The 20,981-nt window shown below is 28.1% G+C and overlaps 1 protein-coding gene and 1 long non-coding RNA gene across 7 annotated transcripts in view; one reads left to right on the top strand and one right to left on the bottom strand.

Annotated features, from left to right (window-relative positions):
• The window catches only part of LOC129960111 (uncharacterized), a 64,947-nt gene extending 58,420 nt beyond the window's left edge, over positions 1-6,527 (top strand). Inside the window, exon 4 of the long non-coding RNA XR_008783533.1 lies at positions 6,448-6,527. This is a non-coding gene — a long non-coding RNA (uncharacterized LOC129960111). The remainder of the gene's footprint in view (positions 1-6,447) is intronic.
• Positions 1-20,981, bottom strand: part of LOC129960108 (poly(rC)-binding protein 3-like) — a 108,811-nt gene that overhangs the window by 29,691 nt on the left and 58,139 nt on the right. For all 6 annotated transcript variants that reach the window (XM_056073237.1, XM_056073235.1, XM_056073236.1 and 3 more), the window contains exons 4-7: positions 20,687-20,719; positions 10,305-10,421; positions 2,132-2,260; positions 1,927-2,055 (exon numbers count right to left, since the gene is read on the bottom strand). In XM_056073237.1, the coding sequence (XP_055929212.1) occupies positions 1,927-2,055; positions 2,132-2,260; positions 10,305-10,421; positions 20,687-20,719 (408 nt within the window). The remainder of the gene's footprint in view (positions 1-1,926; positions 2,056-2,131; positions 2,261-10,304; positions 10,422-20,686; positions 20,720-20,981) is intronic.

The raw sequence follows: 20,981 nt of genomic DNA, 5'->3' as shown, positions 1-20,981 counted from the left end.
TCAAAAATCACCATATCTTTTTCAACCTACGAGAAGTAGTAGAGATGGTAAGCAGCGGGAGGGGTTAGAAGAGAAAGCGATATATGTTTTATACTGAACTGTTATGCTAAGTAGTGAACTTATCATACCATATATTAATAAGCACAAAATGAATTATTTCTTTCTTTTTCATCGTTTTGCTTCCTTAGCACAAAATATTCATCTTCATTAAATTGCAATACTAACTGATTTTTTACTATTCAGTCTAAGTATATTGCAATCTTAGGTAATTGAAGGATTACCAATATTCTGTTTTCTATTATTAGAATTATTCATTTTTAATGTGACATCTAAGCATGATTTTTCAAAATATAGGTATCATATTTTTGTTTATGAAACGTAATAGAGAATTTACATTTACAGAAATATTATGTAGAATATTTGTAGAAATATTATGTAGACTGTAGGTTTCATTATAACATTAACTTTTAACTCTGATAAATTAATTTTGAAATTAGAAATTAAGAGTTAAATAATTTCAAATTCTTAATGTGCACGTCATAATAGTAAGACATTGTTATTATTCTTACGTTGTTGAAAGAACAGTAGCAATGTATCGAGTATTCTTGCAATAAATAATACGTAATAATTCAAATTTTTTTTTTTTCAAATGAAGTAATATAAGCCAGTTTCAAATTTATTGCATCACAGAAATGACGACGAAAGTGTATTTGTTGAAAATAGGAATTTCAGTATTTTTCAAAAATTTCAATATATTGGAGTATTATAACGATCAAGATCCAATAATTTAATTATCGGCAGCTCGAATTATAAAATAAAAAACGTCAGAAGAATGCTTGGAATATTCAACTGGGGGAGGGAAGCAAATAAAAAAAGGAGCAAGAAAATGTTCCCCTAAAATCTGATGTATATTTTTTTACGTTATTTCTAAAATTTTACGTTACCTTTTTATGCATATTAGTCTTATTATTGTTTGATAAAAAAGTTGTTGTTGAGTTTAATAAAAACCAGCGGGAATGATCTCCTCCAAACTTTCTCGCATACTTTCTAATATCCCTCTCCCCCCCCCCTCTATAAAACGGTGAATCTTGGGAGGGTACCTTGTATGATACTGTTGAACGATAATTGCAAAATATAGATCTTTGGCATGAATGTAGCATATTTACTAAATCTATCTTGAGAATATATATTTTGGACACTGTTTTGCCGACCGGATGACACAAAATTTGACACGGAATTACGGTTATGATCACAAGCCATATTTCATTGATTTAAGTCATTGCATTTATGAATTATTCCGTTTAAATGCATGCGAAAGTTTTGACCAACAGACTGTGAACCATTTGACAGATTTTGTTCAAAATTTGATATCTATATTTTAAAAGCTAAATCTGCATATCAAATTTTATATACCTTTCCCTTTCCAGTTTATAGTTCTCGAGTTCACTTGCACTGAAATAGCCAGACAGACTTACTAAGGGATTTCGTTTTAAAATTGACAGAAATCTACAAATTTGGTCACAAGTCCATATACCAAATTTCAACCGTCTAACTCAAAGCGCTTTTGAGTTATCTTGTTCATATACAGACATAATGCCAAAAATGTTTTTATCGGACTATGAAGTCTAAAACGGGGACATGAGTTAAAATCTCGAGTTCGACTTTTTTGACTTCCTGTATTCTTTATGTACGGGAAAGCTATTCCGCGTAGAGAGCTTCCTTCATTTCTTGAATAAAATAATACTTAAACTCAAGTGTAACGAGGTCGATTTTCACGTTGGGAATTATAATTTAATAAATATGAAATCCCGAATTTTAACTGTTTCGTTATTGCTTATTGGTATTTCTTTCTTCTTTCGAAATATCATAAATTATTTCAAACACTATACGTTTTTGAAAGAAAATTGAATGAAGCTTTGTTATTACCTCCATCATAACGCAGCATATCTGATATATGCATTTGCTGATAGCATCCGCCGTACCCGAAAGTGTGACAGCTCGTTCCGTCGAATTAGGCAGCATCTCGCTGGCTACTTGGATTGAAGCTCCGGTGACCTGAAAAACAAGCAGAACAATTTGTATAGAGGAAACTTAACAGAGAAACTCAAGAAACTTATTGACCAGATTTTACCTCTCTTATTTCCTTTATTTTGGAGCCTCCTTTTCCGATAAGGGAACCACACTGACTAGCAGGGACGATGAGTCGTAAAGTGACTGGAGGTTTTGGAACATTGATTCCAGCTGTAGTATTCTGTAAATCCTGAAATCAAATAATTAGAATGACCTTAAATCGAACATGAAAAATAATTTCAATAAAATTAAAATATCACACAGCTCTTGATTTTAAACGTCATTTAACTTCTGAAGAAGAAAAGATTCAAAATCAAGTAGCAGAAGATATAAAAATGTTTAAAGATTGTGTGCAATTGAAGCATGTTATTATTTCTTTTATAAAATTTAAAAAACTATAAACAGTCAATCCAAATTTATGTTTCACAGTATAAAACAAAATATTTTCGTTACTTTTCATTATATTTTTAGTTGGAAATTTATTGGTTAGTCGACAAGTTATGGCTGATTTGTAATTGATAAATCCTTGATAATCTTGACAAATTTTTTTCTACATACCCATTGATCATTCTTTTTAATTCTGAGTACCCCTTAATGTTATGTAGCCCCCCCCGCCTCTTCCCAATTATCCCTCTGAATCAAGAACTTATTACTAATAATGTTAAAAGGTTTGATTAAGGTCCAAACGATTTGAACTAACTTATTAGCATTTGACGGATATTTGTTTGATGGAATTTTGGTTTTAAATATTATTGCATTCTTATAATAGTATTAAAAAATGAAAACAGTATTGAAATAATTTCTCATTAACTTATGATAAAATCTAACAATTATTTCTTATTATAATCTACTATAAAAATGGAAGACAATTTCATTGTGATCCTTGAAATTATTTCATGGAGTTAAATTCCAGAAATTTTTATTCAGTGGAGCTAAATACAATCTCATATCTGTAGCTGCCTTAAACTCATTGCGATGTTTCTTTCTGGTTTTCCATTCCTCTTTACTCACGAAGTCGGAGAAACAATATGTTATAACTTTTCTTTTCATTTTAATTTCTTATGCTTCATTTTTTCATTATTACCAATATTAATTATGCGCACCCTCCCAGGGTACATGCACCACAATTTGGATTATCTAAGTCCTCTGATTCAAACTATAACAAGGGTGAATCATAGATTTCCGATTCAACGTGAGTTTTTGCGTGATACGACTAATTTCAAAATTCATTTACCTACTGTGTTCAAAATTTGAAGAGAATTTACAATTTTGATGTTTTGAACACATTAACTTTTCATGAATCAAAACTCGTTTTCCTTTGTTGAGTTTTTATTTATTGCTTTCACATGCACACGAATACATAGAACGACGGAATAGGCAGTGTTTGGGCAGATTGCTGTCTAATTAATGCAGATATGTATTTTTAGTATAAAATTACATATCAAATTTCATTCGTCTAGCTCTGTCAATATTTGAGCCATCTAAATTCAAAAATGTTTCTTTTTTGGTCTCAAGTAGATCTAAAATGCGGGGTGCCAAGAGGTTTCAAAGTCAAATCCTGTCACGATTAAAATATTTTGTATATCTCGTATACGAGCCAGTTAAAAAAATGAATAGCCTGTAACATAATGCAACATATGTTGTTAAATAGTATTTGCATTCTGAAATATGGGCCGAATTCTGAATAAAATACAGCTTCTTTAAGAATCGGGAATTGTTTTGATACAAATAATTTATGGTAATATTTGAGAATGTAAGCGAAAAGATAATGGCCATTTTCATTCACATGATATATCTTCACCGTATCTGCATAATGTGTAGGAAATCCCTACGCAAATAATATGATTAATTAATTGCTGTGACATACTAAGCTATATACATTTTTCTGTACCAGCCAAAATGTTTAGAATCAACCGGTTATTTGAGAATGTGTTTAACTAATTTAATTATGTAGATATATTCTCATTATATAAATTTTATAAAATATCCCATAGATCTTCTGAAAAATGTGATATTTTTAATATGTCATTAGATGTTTCTAAATCAAATGTTTACAACTTTTAGATTCTTAATAATATCTTAAAGCATTTTTTTTATTTTATACATTTTTTAATAGCTTAAAAAATCTTTTTATGATTCACTACCTACAGCCGTTTTCGAGGGTTTTTTTATGTTCATTTTGTAATGTAATCTGTAAATGGATTTTTTTCTATAGTATGATTTTCCTTAAAAAAAATATAATTAATTAATTTAAGGGTATGTAAAAATTGCGTTGCTTGAATATTGATACTGTGAATGTAAAAATAAAATATTATTTCCTAAATAGTGCCAAATATGTAAATATATATAACTGCTATTTTGTGCTTTATTGGTAGCTTTGTTCCATTTATTCTAAACTTTTTATAAAAATTCGTGGGTTAATGCTAATATACTCATGCACTTCTTAATTTTTAAAAATATTTAATTACTTGCAAATAAAATTTTAATTATATGCAAACGTCTTGATTTAGAATAATATTTTATCACTGATTGTAGTGCAAAGCAGTCAACATAAAAACATATGAAAAAAGTAACACAATAAAAATACTAAATTAACTCTTGCATCATTTAAGAAAGAAAAACTATCTTGCCAGATAAATGTACCTTAAAATACGATGTAGCAAGGAAATTAAATCACGGGGAAATGTTAAATTGCACAGTTCTTCAAAAATTAATGAGACGACATTAAAACGTTAATTGAAGAGATGGCACAATGTCAAAACTGATAAGAATCAAAAGCCTTTCACGGAGATAATTTAAGTTACACTTTTGAGATTTTCTATACGTTGCGAAACATTTCAGCGTAATCTTACTAGAACTCTTACTTCTTATTATAATAATATTTAAGAAAGAAACATGGGCAAGAATTAAATTGTTCTCTTCATAAATATTTTTTAAAGCTATGTGATTTCTATAAAAAAATTGGAAAATAATACATGAAAATAATTAAACAATACTGTATTCTTTTTAATCGGGGAGATTTTTTTTTTGTGTGTGTGTGTGTGTATTTTACTAGCGCAAGAGCCATATTTGGCCATACTGTGCCATCGGGGAGAAAAAGTACAGAAGGTCATCATTATTGTTGTATTTAAATGTTGTAGGTGAAATAAGCCCGGACATTTTATTCTAGTAAGCATTTTGCATTGGTAAATTGCATCTGCTCTCATGTTAAATTGCATGCTCTCATGTGATATGCAATTGCTGGGTATTATTACAAAGTGTATTATGTCGCTAGTGGTTCCAGTTTTTACATTAAACTACGTTAAGTTTTATTGTGTGTGGTTTTTGACATACGACATTTTGATATAACAGAGAAGGCATATATTTGCTATTAGAAACTGGGTTTAATAAGAACAGAAAATAATATTCTCAGAAAGGATTAATTATATAACTGGGTTTAATAAGAACAGAAAACAATATTCTCAGAAAAGATTAATTATATAATTTTGATTAGAATGAAAACGAAGAGGTGTTCATTACCATCTATTACTATCTATTATTGAACTTAAAAATAATGATGTGTATAATTTTTTGAATAATTATTTATTTAGTCGAAAAATTGTGAAATATTTTATATGTGATAATGAATTATAAATCATCTATTTTGAAAAAAGATATCATAATAATAGAGTGCTCTTTTACCCATGTTTTCTCCTTAATTCTTAAGGTAAGGTGTAAGGTAATGTAGGTTTCGCTTCTATAGTGCCTTATTCTTTTATCCCCTAAACGTCATACAATTTTCAGCCGTTTTTTACATGCAAGATTGTGAATAAATTCTTATACATTTGCAACGAAATAAATCTATCTTTATATTTCTTGCTATAAAAAGATAAAGGGTTTAAATAGTATAACATAATATATTCCTGAATTTACCTTTAAATTTACATATCCGAAAATAGTTCACCTTAAAAATGATTAGACTTAGTTCTTTAAAAGATTAATTAAAAATTACTTTTAATTTCTTAATTTTTTTTCAATACCTGTAAAGAAACAATACATCCCAAAATTCGCCGGAAATGTTCCAATTCTCGCCTTTTTGTTTCAGAATGAGAAATCCTGAAACAAATTTAAACATTCCGGATTGTTCCAATTTTTACTTATCAAATAGTAGGCGGGTTTTATTGAAATAAGTTTTTTTAATTTAAAATTTAAAATATAAGTTTCTATCTTTCGTAACTTTATATGATCAGCTTCATATAATCAATATAGATGAATCAATCCCAAGTAAAAATAGAAAAATTAATATCAAAATGTATTATTCATGATTCTGTAATTCTTCTTGTTTTTCTCAACTGGTGAACTAATTTACTGCTTTGATTTTATATTCCATATTTTTAGATTTTGTTCTACATCTTCTTTTTGGCAGCATCCCGGATTGCGAGCTCATGTTCTAGAGTGTTCCAGATTGAAGTTCTGAAAATCTAGTTCTTTTAGTATAATCTGAAAATAATCTCTACAGATTGGAATCAACTTATATTTTACTTTAAAAGAATTGTATAAGTATTTTCCTGTCACAAAAAAATAGAAATTGAATCAGCAGTATGGATAATTGTTATTTTATATTGATTGTTTACCTTATGTTCATTGTTAATTATTTTCTTTTCTATATCATTAATAAGATGATTTAAATAATTGATTTATTTGGATGTTTTCGTTTCTTTTCTATATGCAACAGTGAGCAACTATAAATAAACCTAATTCTTTCATTATAACCTGAAAATAATCTCTACGGATTGGAATTAACTTTAGGTTTTTTTTGACAAGACACAAACGCGATAGAAGTCTCAGAACTTTACTTTTAGTGCATAAAGTTATATGAAGTTGAGAACCATAGGTTGCCTTATCAAAACTGAATTGAAATTTGTATACTTGTCGAACTGTGATCTTTATATTTTACTTTACAAGAATTGTATAACCTTTTTCCTGTCACAAAAAAAAATTAGAAATTGAATCAGCAGTATGGATAATTGTTATTTTATATTGATTGTTTACCTTATGTTCATTGTTAATTATTTTCTTTTCTATATTATTAATAAGATGATTTAAATAATTGATTTATTTGGATTTTTTCGTTTTTTTCTATATGCAACAGTGAGCAACTATAAATAAACCTAATTCTTTCATTATAACCTGAAAATAATCTCTACGGATTGGAATTAACTTTTGATTTCTTTTGACAAGAAACAAACGTGATAGAAGTCTCTGAACTTAACTTTTAATTCATAAAGTTATACGAAGTTGAGAACCATAGATTGCCTTATCAAAACTGATTTGAAATTTGTATACTTTTCGAACTGTGATCTTTATATTTTACTTTAGAAGAATTTTATAAGAATTTTCCTATCAGGAAAAATAGAAATTGAATCTGCAGTATGGATAATTGTTATTTTGCATTTATTGTTTTCCTTATGTTCTTTGTTAATTATTTTATTTTCTATATTATTTATAAGATGATTTAAATAATTGGTTTATTTGGATGTTTTTGTTTCTTTTCTATATGCAACAGTGAGCAAACTAAAAATAAACCTAGTTCTTTCAGTATAATCTGAAAATAATCTCTCCAGATTGGAATTAACTTTTGATCGTAAAACACATTGACAAGAAACAAACACGATAGAAGTCTCTGAATTTTTTTTTTTTGTGTGTGTGTGTATGAAGTTTTGCGAAGTGCAGAACTATAGGTTGCCTTATAAACACTGAATTGAAATTCTATATTCTGTATACTTGTCGAAGTGTAATATTTATATTTTACTTTAGACGAATTGTATAAGCATTTTCCTGTTGGAAAAAGTAGAAATTAAATCAGCAGTATGGAGAATTGGTATTTTATATGTATTATTATGTTTATGTTCATTGTTATTTTTTTCTTTACCAAATTTTAAATAATATGATTTAAATAATTAGTTTATTTAGAGGTTTTCATGTTTATTAGATGTTTTTATGTTTATTAGATGTTTTCAGCCGTATGAAGAATTATTGTTTTATATTTACTATTATATTTAACAGGGTTGCCACGCCACCGGGAGAACCGGGAAAACACAGGAAATTTTAAAATCGTCTTTGAAAATTGGGGAAATGTAGGGTAATTAAAAAAATTTCATAAAAGCATGGAAAACAGGGAATTTTAAGTTTTTCTGAGATATTTTTTCCCACCTATAAAATGCCGATCTCTAAAGACTGCAAAAATAAAAGATCGTAGTCATAGCTTCTAAAATGAAACAATACCATTCGTGGTTGTGTAATACGGAAACTCACCCCTTTTCTCTCTCCCCCTTTTTTTCTGTATAAACATTCCAGTTTCGATTTGCGATGTAGTTGTTCTTTTTTCATAAGATTCCCGAATTACATCTAATGAGCATGGGCGAAATTTCTGTAACTGTGTGGAGGAATATAATACATTTCTCAAGTGGTTAACAATATTTAATCTGCGGAAGCAGCGCGGTGGTGCTTAGTCAACCATACTTGAGCTTACTGAATAGTTTGTTTATTATTTGTGAAACTGTGAGCTCATTCCAAGTAGATTAGATAATTTTTGTAAAACAATGATCTGCTGAAAATCTATATTTAATATGAATTGGACGGATAAAAAATTCAATCCTGATTTTGCTGAATGGGTTCGAGAAGTTCCACAAAATTCATTTATTGGGTACTGCTTGATTTGTAAGAAAATAAATCTAAGTGATATGGGAAAACAGGCACTTACTAGTCATGCCAAAGAGGAAAACATACAAGACTACCTGTCAGTTCAAAAAAGTCATAATTGATGTCGGACTTGGTATCTAAAAGTAATACAGGAAACAACGACATGTCAAATTCGAAAACGTCAAATTTAATGTTCGAAAATAAACCGATTTTGAACTTTTTACTGTGAAATAGCTAAAAAATGTATGTTAGGCCGTACAGAAATGTCGTACTTTATTTGTTACGGATTAGGTCCATTAGCTCCATGAAACTGATGGCTGAAATATCTGCAGAAACTGATGCTCAGATATTTGAATTGAAAAAATTGAATAAATAAAAAAGTCATCTTGCTTTGTAATATTTTTTTGTTAAATAATCATTAAATGATTTGTATTATGATAACAAAAATGTTTTATTTTATTTCTTCCGGGTCTTTAATTTTGTGTGACTTACAGTTAAAGACCATGAGAGACAATATATCCACCCCCCCCCTTAATTTATAAATTTTGTCTTGCTAAATTCTAGATAACTAAATATAATTATTTTTACGTATGCTAATATAAAACTTCTTTCATTATGTTATTCCGAATAACGTTAAATTATTGCTTCCTTTCCTGGCTTTTTCCACTCCTTAAAACCACATTTGATTAAAACTAGTACATCAGTACCTTTTGCGCATTTCCTCATATCTTGAATATTCGTACAATGAAAACATAGGGAATATGTTTTTTTTTCTAAATTTGAGTGGCAACCCTGATTTATATTCATGGTTATTTTTTTCTCTTTATCAAATTTTAAATAATATGTTATAAATAATTATTTAGATGTTTACATTCCTTTTTCATATCTAACTATGAGCAACTATGTATAACTTAAATTGGGTGCAAAATAAAAAGGGAAAAAAGCTTTTGGTGTTTGTTCCTTTCATGAAACTCCCGTGTCAATTGCAAATATCACTGTTTTACGTAATTTACGCTCATCACAAAAAAAATAATTATATATCTTACATTTTATATCTTTATCTCTAAGTTAATGAGTCGAATTCGAAACATACAAATACTTAGTTAATATAAATAAAAAACAAGTGAATAATGATTAGTGAGTCGATCAAGTGCTAAAAATTTGGCTGAACATGCATAATCAAATAATGCATTGTTCGTGTGGCTGTATTTTTTTTATGGCCCTTAAACACATTCTTCCATTTGTAATACAATACCATAAAAAAAAACAACCCTGAATTGATGCTGCCTAGTTTATTCCGCGAATAGATTTGTTCCGACTTTCACAAGAGGGAAGAATAGAGCCCTGAAGTCATTTTTATGATTGTACAAGCATATTACACATCAATTGCTAAACAGAACACATCATTTGAAACTTGAAGGCAAGCATCATTCTGGCTCATAAATGCTTGGATACGTGGGCAGCGTAGCAGGGACTCGTCGAGTGGTCAAATAAAACGCTGTTCTGATGTCACGCTATACCAGAACAAAGAAACAGTAATGATGTTTGCTTACCTCTTCAAATTTCCTCGCTATGAGGGAGAAAGCCTTGAGGATGGCATCGGTACACCCGGTTACTGTAACTATACGCTCAGGACAGGATCCGTCGGATATATTGATTTTTGCACCACTCTGAAATGAAGTTATATATTCATAAGAAACAGCCATTTTGAAATCGGGGTGCATTTGTTAGTGGAGGATGACATACAACTGTTATATTGTATCGTAGGGTGCTTTGTAACTTAGATAAAAAATATGATGAAGAGAATCCATCAATTATGAAAGAAATGATATTACATGATCTGAGTGTTTGAATTATAAAATAATACATTTAAGAATACAACTATCCTTTTATTATTATATAATCTGGGAATTTAATTTGTTCTGAAAACGACTCGCTTTAGTTGTTTATTACGATGTGTTGTAATTTAGATTTTAAAAAATTGATAAAGAGAACCATGAATTATGAAAAAATGATGCTGCATGATCTGAGTGTTCTAATAATAAAAGAATACATTTAAAAATACAATTATCCTTTAATTATTATATATTCTATGTACTTATTTTGTTTTGAAAACGACTAGCTTTGGTTGTGTAATATGATACGATGCAACTTAGATAAGAAGTGAGAATCCACTAATTCTGAGGAATTGTTAAATTACACTTATATCCAACAGTTGCCTTCTTTTGCGAATCGAATATTAGCATTATACTTTATATATCGAAGAATATAAGCATTATGAAAAATCATTTTTTCTAAATAACTGGCTCTTTTTAAATAAAAATACTAATGGCCTGAAAAGAAATAAAATAAATTGCTATTTAACATGGAATTGACAGATGTAATAGGAAAAAAAACAGCAACGAAATAATGATTTATTATATGCATTTTCATGTGACTTAGAATCACCTTTAATTTCCTGTAAAAATTCCCTCCATTGATGATGAATTTTACGAAAAAAGGATAAATTAAATATCAGAAAATGCCGGTTACACTTTACAACATTTTTCATGGTACTTTTTACACTTGTAGACATCTGTAGTTATTCAGACAAATTTTAATTGTGAAAATGAGTTACCGCATGTGCTACGTGAAGAATGACTGAAACTGTTGTAATGGGAAACTAATAATTAAAATCATAGTGCTATTTGCACAGGCATGCGTTAAATGGTTCAGATTCCATAGAAAAAGAAAGTTTTTATTATTTCGAATGGATGAAAAGCTTACATTATAGTTTTTATGATTTCGAATGGATGAAAAGCTTACATTATAGTTTTTATGATTTCGAATGGATGAAAAGCTTACATTATAGTTTTTATGATTTCGAATGGATGAAAAGCTTACATTATAGTTTTTATGATTTCGAAGGGATGAAAAGTTTACATTATAGCAAATCATGCATTTTCAAAGCTAATTTATATGATTAAGAAAGATTCATGAAACTATTATTTAATCATTCGTTTATTGTTCTGTTACAGACAATGCTTTCTGAATTTCGAACATCTTTATGAAAAATCGAATTGTATTATGTTTAATTTATCATTTTATGGCATAATTAACTGGCATAACTGACAAATTTTAGTTTTATTTTACTGAAAAGAGTACCTTTTTTTATTCTAAATATATGGAAAAATTTAAGGAATTACCACATCGTTTCTACATCGAATAACATTTTTTTGGTTTATAAATGTAAGTATTAAAATATTTGGACTTTTAAATAATTATGTCATCTAGATAGATTTGTAACTTCTGTCATATTTGAGATATCACAACCTTTCTACTTTATACACAGGATACAGAGCTCTCATATTTTATTTTTCAATACCCTTTTCAACAATACCCAATATAATTCGTGCGGGTTCATAGGCCGTCTTATAAAAATTGAATTGAAATTCTCATATTTTGCAATATATTGAATTGCAATATTTATATCTTTTTTTAGAAGAGATGTATAAACATTTTCCTGCCCATAAGAATGGAAATTTAATCGATTTCTATTCAAACTTAAAATGTTTGTTTCGCATTTTTATTGCCTTGATCAGACGTGTAGAAAGTATAAATGGTGCTCGAAGTTTGAGATGTCTTTTTCCCCTTCGCCACAATTAAATTTTAAAAAAAAGTTAGCTTACTAATGTTTTGCCTGCGCTTCACCTCATAAGATTGCCACATATATAATACGTTTGATGTTGCTTAGCCAATATTGGCTTTTTCATGAATAAATTCATCAATCAATCATTAAATGAATCAGTCAAGGCAAACTGAATGGCATGAATGCTATCTTTAACTCCTACCTCGCCAGTGCACAAAGAAACGCGTCTCTAAGCGTAGAAAAATATTGGAGGATACAAGTCTTCCTGAGTTTCATTTTCCCAGTCCATTATTGTTTCTCAATTTCATTATTTATTAAAAATTGAAGAAAAAAAGAAAGCCTGTTTCACCAGAAAACATTTCTAATATCTTATTTTACCAAAAGAAATTCAAAAACTTTTTCATTGGTTAAATATGCTGTTAAGTCAAATAGTAAATCATTTATTTATACCCTAATTGAATTTTTTTTAAATTATTAAAAAATTATGCAATATATTAAACATATGATTACAAATTTTTTAAAAAATGTAAGAAAAATATACTTATTTAAATAAACTAATTACGGCTCGAGATAGGAATTTTCTTTCTTAATTAACTATTCGTTTGCTATTTTGACATTAAAATCAATTTTAGGCAATATTAACTCAAAGTTCTTTTGAATGCTTTTGTACAATATATACAGTGTCTCTGCTGGCATTCTATTAGCAAGTGATTGGTCCTTCTCAGTATGATATGCAGTAAGTGTAAGGTCTTTTTTATAGAAATTCAACAAAACGCGCTTTGTCAAAAAGATAATGTAACAATTTCCTGGTTAGTTAATATTTAAAATGACAAAGTGGTGGTGAATTGTGTATGCGAAATAAAGCCATATCTTAAGCTAAGCTAAAGCTAAGAGTAACAGTTTTTTTTCCTCCCTAAGTCAGTTTGATTAATAAATACAATAAGTAAGTAACAATACAATAAGTAATCATTAAGTACAATATTTTTAATGATAAATCAACTTTCAATCTTAAAGTCTATACGTTTCAATTTCCTTCGTTTAATGAATTTCAGAGCTTTACAGATCTTCTTGAGAATCTTGTATTAAGTCGTAGATGAAATCCAATATCTTCCGCTCTTGGCACTGATACTGCTAGAGGGCTAGCTTACATGAATCATTGCTGTATTGTCTTATGTTATACGTTTTATCTCCATGATTTTTTGTACTTTATTTTTGGAGCGTGGTTAACCGCAGATGATTATTTCATTGCAAACACGCATTGTTATTTTTCAACATTTCCTTTAGATCAAGATAAGAATATGAATATGTGGCAGTAAATTTAGTTGACGAAGCTGTGTGACTTGGTACCTAATTATTTGCTAATGGCTGTTCACTTCTTAACTTGTAGGGAGTGCTAAATTTATTGTTTGAAAACTAATTTTCTAGAAGCTGCAATCACTTATTAGAAAACTTAAAAAATATGAAACGCAAAGAAATGCAAACCATTAAAATATACGCAAAAATTTCCGATGAAATTGTCATTTAATGAAAAACTTATGATTAAAATTTTCATTTAGCTTTCATGTACATATATATCTATCTATGCAAAATGCGTGATTTTTACGATTTTTTTTTCTGAATTGACTTTTTAGTTATATTTTATTTTTCTTTTATATTGTATAAATAACTAAAGAAAAATATTTTTATACAACTGCCTGCTTCTTCACCCACTTATTCCATATGCTTATTATTACCCACTAGACTCTTGAAAACCTATTTATATGGAGCATACTATTGTCTGCGTGTTAATATTAGATAATCTAAGTATTAATTTAACTTCCTAATTAGATGACACATCCTATTTGGGAAATTTATTCTTGTTTCAATCCATATAAGAGCATAAAGAGCACCTAAGATACTTAAAAGCTTCTAAATGACTTTTATCTTTTAAGGTAATTGCTTCTTTGGTTTTATTAGATTTAAATATTACAAATTCTGTAACTTGACTCACCAGTCAGACACATCTCTTCAAGTAAAGGGATCAAATTTGGAAAACGAGGAAAAAACGTCCTCCATACTTGTTAAATGAAACATGAGGAATTTATAAAGTTAGACAAACAAATGTTTGGTTTCAAAATCTTTTAAAACATTAAGCGTGGAGGGATATACAATTAATACTTCACCAGCTAAATGACAGAATTAAAATTAATTCAGTATTCAAAGTGCTAAACATTAATTAAAATGTCCCAAAGAAATAGTTGTATTAATGATTTTTATAAAAAAGCATACTATTTTATTCGTGATTTTTTTATATCAGTATGTACTTAAGATCTCAAATAAACATACTATTTTTAAAAATCAAATTAATCACGCACTTTTAATCATTTGGAAAAAAATCAAAACATATACCAAATTTGGTCCGATATCAAACCTCAAAAAATAATTTTAGGCTAACATCTGAAATTATAGAATTTATTGCTTTAAGAAGGCAAATCGAATTTAAAATTATTGTATTTATTCATTCAGTCTTAAAGTTTTGACATAACTGAGATAGTAATAAGAAATAAGGCAAATAGAATTTAATAATCAAACATAGATGATTATCATTGATGCTGATTCGCTACTCCCAAATATATAAATTAAGTGGAAAAAAATTTCAGAGTCATTTTGCTATTAAGTTGAGAAGAAATATATAATTTAATCAGCAGGTCGGGTAGGCTGGATACGGGAAATCTATTTTATGTATGAACTTGATTCGCAAATTTTCTTTTGGAAATCTAGATTATAAGTATATATGAGAGAGAAAGAAAGAAATAGTGAGTTAGTTTATCACACACTTTTATTTAACTTGACTTATTTCATTTTCGTATACTTAATTTTATAATTTTTCACTCGCCTCCTAATGTATTAAAATGCTAGAATTTTATACATTTAAGTATTTTCGATTTTTTTTTTGGATTTTTTTGGATTTTATTGGCACAAGAGCCATGGTATTGACTAAGCTGCGCCAATTTTAATTAAGTATTTTCGAAGAGAATTTCAATATTTTTAGAGACTATTTTAATAATTTAAAAGCTTGATTATAAACTAATACGTTTTTTTTCTAAACAAGTGGCGCCCCCTGGTAATTTAGTTTGAGAAAAGAATGTTTTGAAGATTTTATAACTCCTGAATATAAATTAAAAATAAAAAAGTAGAGAATAATTAAATATTTAAAAATCTTTTTAGTGTAGAAATATAAATAAATACTTATGTAAAAATTGTTTTTATTTCTTTTAATAACTTTTTATGTTAATATAAATCAGTATTCGCAGTGAATAGCACATGCCTCGAGCAAATTTAGATGTCCGTAGTTTTTTATTTAATAGATGTATCTGTAATTTTTAACTCTCTAAGAATTCACAAACATCTTTTTATATGTGGACATAAATATAAAAGTGCTTAAAATTAGAATTCTAAATATAAACATGAACAATAGATAATTTATTGTTTCCAAGCATCAGTCTTGTTACATGTTATTGAATATCTTTTAAGAATGAAAGCCAAAATTTCAATTAAATTCGAAGAATTCTCTTGTCAAGTTAGAAGTTCAATCGTACGCGCCTAAGGGAATACAAATCAGTCCAAACTTGAAAATGTTAAAAGACCGCAAGTGTGAAATAAGCCGGAAAGTTATAAGAAGTTGAAAGAAAGTGTCAATGAAAAGTCAAGAACAGAATTAGCGCCTAAGGAAAAATTGTGAGCTACTGACAACAGCTGAAACGTGTTACCATCACAACTGTTACACTGAAACAGAAATGAAAAGCGAATGGAACTGTAGAATAGTTATCTATCTCCTTTGTACTTTTTCACTCATCGTAACTTTGAAGCAGAAGTGAAAACTGCCCGCGGTAACTACATTTGTCTACTTCGAAATGAAAAGCAGAATTCCCTTTTTAAAATTTTCAAGCAAAAGAAACTTAACTTAAGAAAAGTTTAACTTATAATAGCGTAAGTCATTATTATTATTTTTTCTTTTTGAAATAATGTTAAGCTTAAAATTGTAACCAAAGCGCAATTTCAATTCAGTTCTATCCAGTCCAATCTTTATATTAAATTTAAGTTCCATATACCCTAAATTTATAGCATTACAACATTTTTATTCCCAAGTAATCCGTTAATGATAAATTTGTTTTTGAAAAACAAAGAAAATCGGTCTTAGACCACTTTAACGCTAATACGTTCAATTAAGAAAATTAACCATTTAGATGTTCTTGTAATTAATAAAAATATTAATTTTCTTATGAAAGGTATTTTCGAAAATACTTGTTTTTATTTTCACATAAAAAAGCATTTTCGAAAGCAAAACAATTCTTTTTTCCACCAAATACTTGTTGTTAATACCATTTAATGCCAAACACCAATTGTTAACATACTTAGTTTTTATTGAACGTTCTAATTTTTTTAATTGCTATTATTTTGGGCGAGAGAAAAATTCTTGTATTTTTTATCATATTTTTTTCTGCATTTTTTTTTTTTTTTTTTTTTTTGTATTACTGAGATTAATTTCTTGAACAAAAATATTATCGTACACTTTTCTATGAAATTCTAGTGATTTTCTCCATTATCTTTATGATTTCCAGATTTTCAATATTCTTTTTCAATTGAATTTTTTCAGTACATTACATCGTTGATAAAACACTAATTTATGCGCCAAATATACTATGAATTCTTATAAATTTAGAAAAAGGAATAAATATAAAAAGTAGTGAAGTTCAATAGATAAGTTTTTAATTTCTTACTATTTATCAAAATACAACGCAACTAAGTATTTATACTGTTTGAAATTTTACACTTTTAAATTTATTATTAAGTTATGCATTTGCATTCAAATGCTTAGCATACATCATTTGAATCCGAAACTGATATCACTGTCATTATTGGTGATTGACATATTTCTTTGTTGAATTTTTTAAACTAGCATTATGATTCGTAATGGAGGCGGTAAATGGCAATCGCTAAAACTTTACTGTGGTTGCGATTCAGTTAAGTGATTCATAATGTTATATTGGCTGGTTGTATGATGAATCTGTTATACATCATTGATTTAGGATCTTACTTATTTTCAAATAAAAAATAAAACAATATTTCTAAGAATAAGGTTATTATAGAAATTGGACTGAATCTCATTTGAGTAAGAATAGTGTCCAGTTTTCGGATATGCAAACTAAATAAACAAGCAGCAATACCTGTAAGTTTAATAGAAATGAAACATGGTTGCAGTCCTTAAAATCCTATTGAATTGGCTTTTTAGAATAACGAATTACTGTGACATACTCTTTAAAATTAGCTAAAAAATTAGACATTTACAAACAACATAAAAGAAACAACTAGCTGCGGACTTCGAACTTGTCATCTAGCTCATTTCTAGTTCACTATTTGTGATAGGCCAAAGTTTAAAGCGAGGACGTTGCTTTTTAAGGTGTTCGTATGATCTCGTTCTTACATTACTAAGTTCTTATTATAAATTCACATATTCCTACTGATTCCTAAACATAAAATTCACATATTCCTACTGATTCCTAAACACAAAATTCACATATTCCTACTGATTCCTAAACACAAAATTCACACATTCCTACTTTAAATTCATATATTCATTATTCATATAAAGAACTCCTACGCTCTTTATGAGGTATAAATTTTTGAAATATTTCTGAGATATCCTCAGATATTATTCGTAATTTCAACATAAAATCAATTTCTCATTGTCATGCATTACATTCGTTTGGTAAAAGTGTTTTTATCTTACATTATATATTTCCAAATCTGCTACGGGTAATTTTTTCGGACCTTTTTAAATTTGAACAAACTGAAAATATGCTTGTTCATTACAAATCGATAAGAATAGTGATTACTTGAATTATTATGGTATGTTATTGCATTGTTAGAACGATTTATTATTGTCATGCATAATGAAATGCAGGACATTACGTTAAAGACTCATCAGAAAATTTTTAATATCAAACTATAAAGTGAATGTTGAAGGAATTAAAACTCATTCCTTGAGTTGGTCAAGCGATAGAGCTATCAGAACATTCATTTTGAAATAATAAACTATGTAAGAAGGTTAATTTTATACTGAAATTCATAAATAAAATTAACTGTAAATTCAAGATTCACTTTCTTTCTTTCAAGGCATCTGAAGCTAACAATGAAAGAAATTAAATGCCATATGCTTATTGTGGAAGGCAGGTGGAAGAAAATCCTCCCCAAAATTTGAAGATGAAATACCGTATATATCGATTATCGTAAGATAAACACATTCAAAATATAATCCAAATGCCGATAAAACGAAAACAAAAAATGTCTGTGAATATCATACGACACGTGATTCATTATGGTAAGTGCATTTTTGATCGCTCGAGTATAAATGGAAAAAAAAAATCCACTTTCCTTACATTGGTTGTAATTATTGATTTGAATGTTTTCGTTCCACCATCGTCCCTAAGGGTGACTTTTTTTTGCTGAAGTTTTTTTCCCCATTTCGTTCAATCCATTCATTAATTCTAGAGATGTCTCCAAGCATTGAAAGTTACTTTATGACCACCCTGTATCTAGGCGGGAAATGGATCTTATACTGATATTCAGTTTCACTTATCTCTGAGATTTACGCCTAGTCCTGAAACTATACGAGGGTCATTGAAAACTCATATCATAAGTTTAAACCATTGTTTGTGACTTCTACACTGCATTAACATTAAAAGTTAGTATCACAAGCACTTATTCCGAATCCAAGATCGGTTTTAGACGAAATTCACTTTCAAAACTGATATCATCTGATCCAGAAACCTATGATCAATCTTCACGCTTCTCTGGCATTTTTAATGAAGTTAGGAGTTTATCTACAATATCAAGCATTATAGGTTAACATTATTCAAGTATTCTATGCTTTATTGACATTATTTTTTCATATAACAGTGGATTATTCTCGTTTTGCAAATTTACAGTTTTGATATTTGCTTTTTAAGAATTTTTTTACTGAATATAATTTCAATTTAATTTTGGTTTCATACATAATTTTACTGTATTAATGCATATAAAAGCATAATTGAAATGTCATCTTCCGTATACAGCAGATAGGATAAAAAAGAGGCACAGATTATGAATGTATAGTTAAAATTTTCTTTCAAATTGTGGGTCATGGCATCTGATGGCTAGTTCTGACTTCATAGTTGGATGATCATAGACTTGACACCCGATTCCACCAAAAGAACCATCATATATATATACCTATTTCACGAATAAACCTGTCGTTGTACATCCAGCTTCTTCCACTCGTGTGACATGGAAGTTTGGAAAGTAGCATGCTGGTTCAGAGTCGTTCTCAGTACTTGACAGTTCGAAATTACGATATCCGCCCTAAAATAGCCCTCGTCTAATTTTAAAAAAGTGCCTCATAGTAACTAAATTGTAAATTAATTAAATATATCCATTTGTGTCAGTTGAAATTTCGAATTCATTGTAACCTCTTAAAGATTTCAATATAATATGGGTGACGGGATATAATATAGGGGATATCAAATTCTATTTTTAGAAGATTTATTTGAGTAGATTTATTGAGAGATTTCGTCAAATAATTCATTCTAATAATTAGTTTGGTTGATGTCTGATATAAAAAAAATCCCTAAAATTTAGAACTTTATTTATAGAAATCATTATCTTCCGAACTTACCTATTACTTAAGTGTTCAACTTTTTAGTTTAATAAGGTTGTAATAGTTCAGTTTCTGTCAGTAAAAACTTTACTCATCAAACAAGTAATTTTTCTAAATTTTGGTACTATTGAAATTATTCTTTCTTTATTCCAGTTTATTTTTCGTTTCTGGATAACCATTATTTTTTCATTTCTCTCTTACTTAAAAAAATGTTTTCTAGAATAATTGTCCAGCAATATTTTTAATTTACGTAATGTTATAAAATATTCTTTAAAAACTACATAACATTTGTCTAAGGCTTCATGAAGTTTTTAACTTGATTTCAAATAGATTGTTTGAAACAATTGTATCATTACTTATATCCTTTTACATCAATATTTTACAGCATTAAAGGATATTTTTCTTTAAAAGAATGCTTTGCAACAAAGTTAGTAGTTGTAGTTGTTTACGGAATATTTAATGACGTCTCTAAATTTATATGAAGGATTACATTCTCCCTCTTATGAAAGGATAATTGTATTTTCACTAGTATTCCTAGTATTCTTTTACATCAACTATGTTATTGCTAGAAATATTATTTAAAATGGTGAATTATGAACAAAAGAAGACAAATAAAATTTGATTTCTCTCACCTCTTCTCGGAATTTTTTGATATTATCGCCTTTCTGCAATGGAAAAAAAATATGTATATTAAAAAAAAATTCTTAATTATATTTTATATATAAAATTCAAATCTTATTAACAAATTTTAAAATATCATTATAAAATTTATATCACTCCTTTAATTTTGTTATTATGATGAATAAACAATAAAAAAAATTGAATTCACATATACTGATTTTCAAGTACATTTTTTTTAAATTATCAATTTCTTATATTTAAAAGAATTTATCTAAGCGCATAAGAATATATTTATTAAATAAAGGA

The sequence above is a fragment of the Argiope bruennichi genome, chromosome X2 (assembly GCF_947563725.1).
Source record: "Argiope bruennichi chromosome X2, qqArgBrue1.1, whole genome shotgun sequence".
In the NCBI taxonomy this organism is placed as follows: domain Eukaryota; kingdom Metazoa; phylum Arthropoda; class Arachnida; order Araneae; family Araneidae; genus Argiope; species Argiope bruennichi.
The sequence above is the reverse complement of the archived record's forward strand: the minus strand, read 5'-3'. Positions and strand labels throughout refer to the sequence as shown.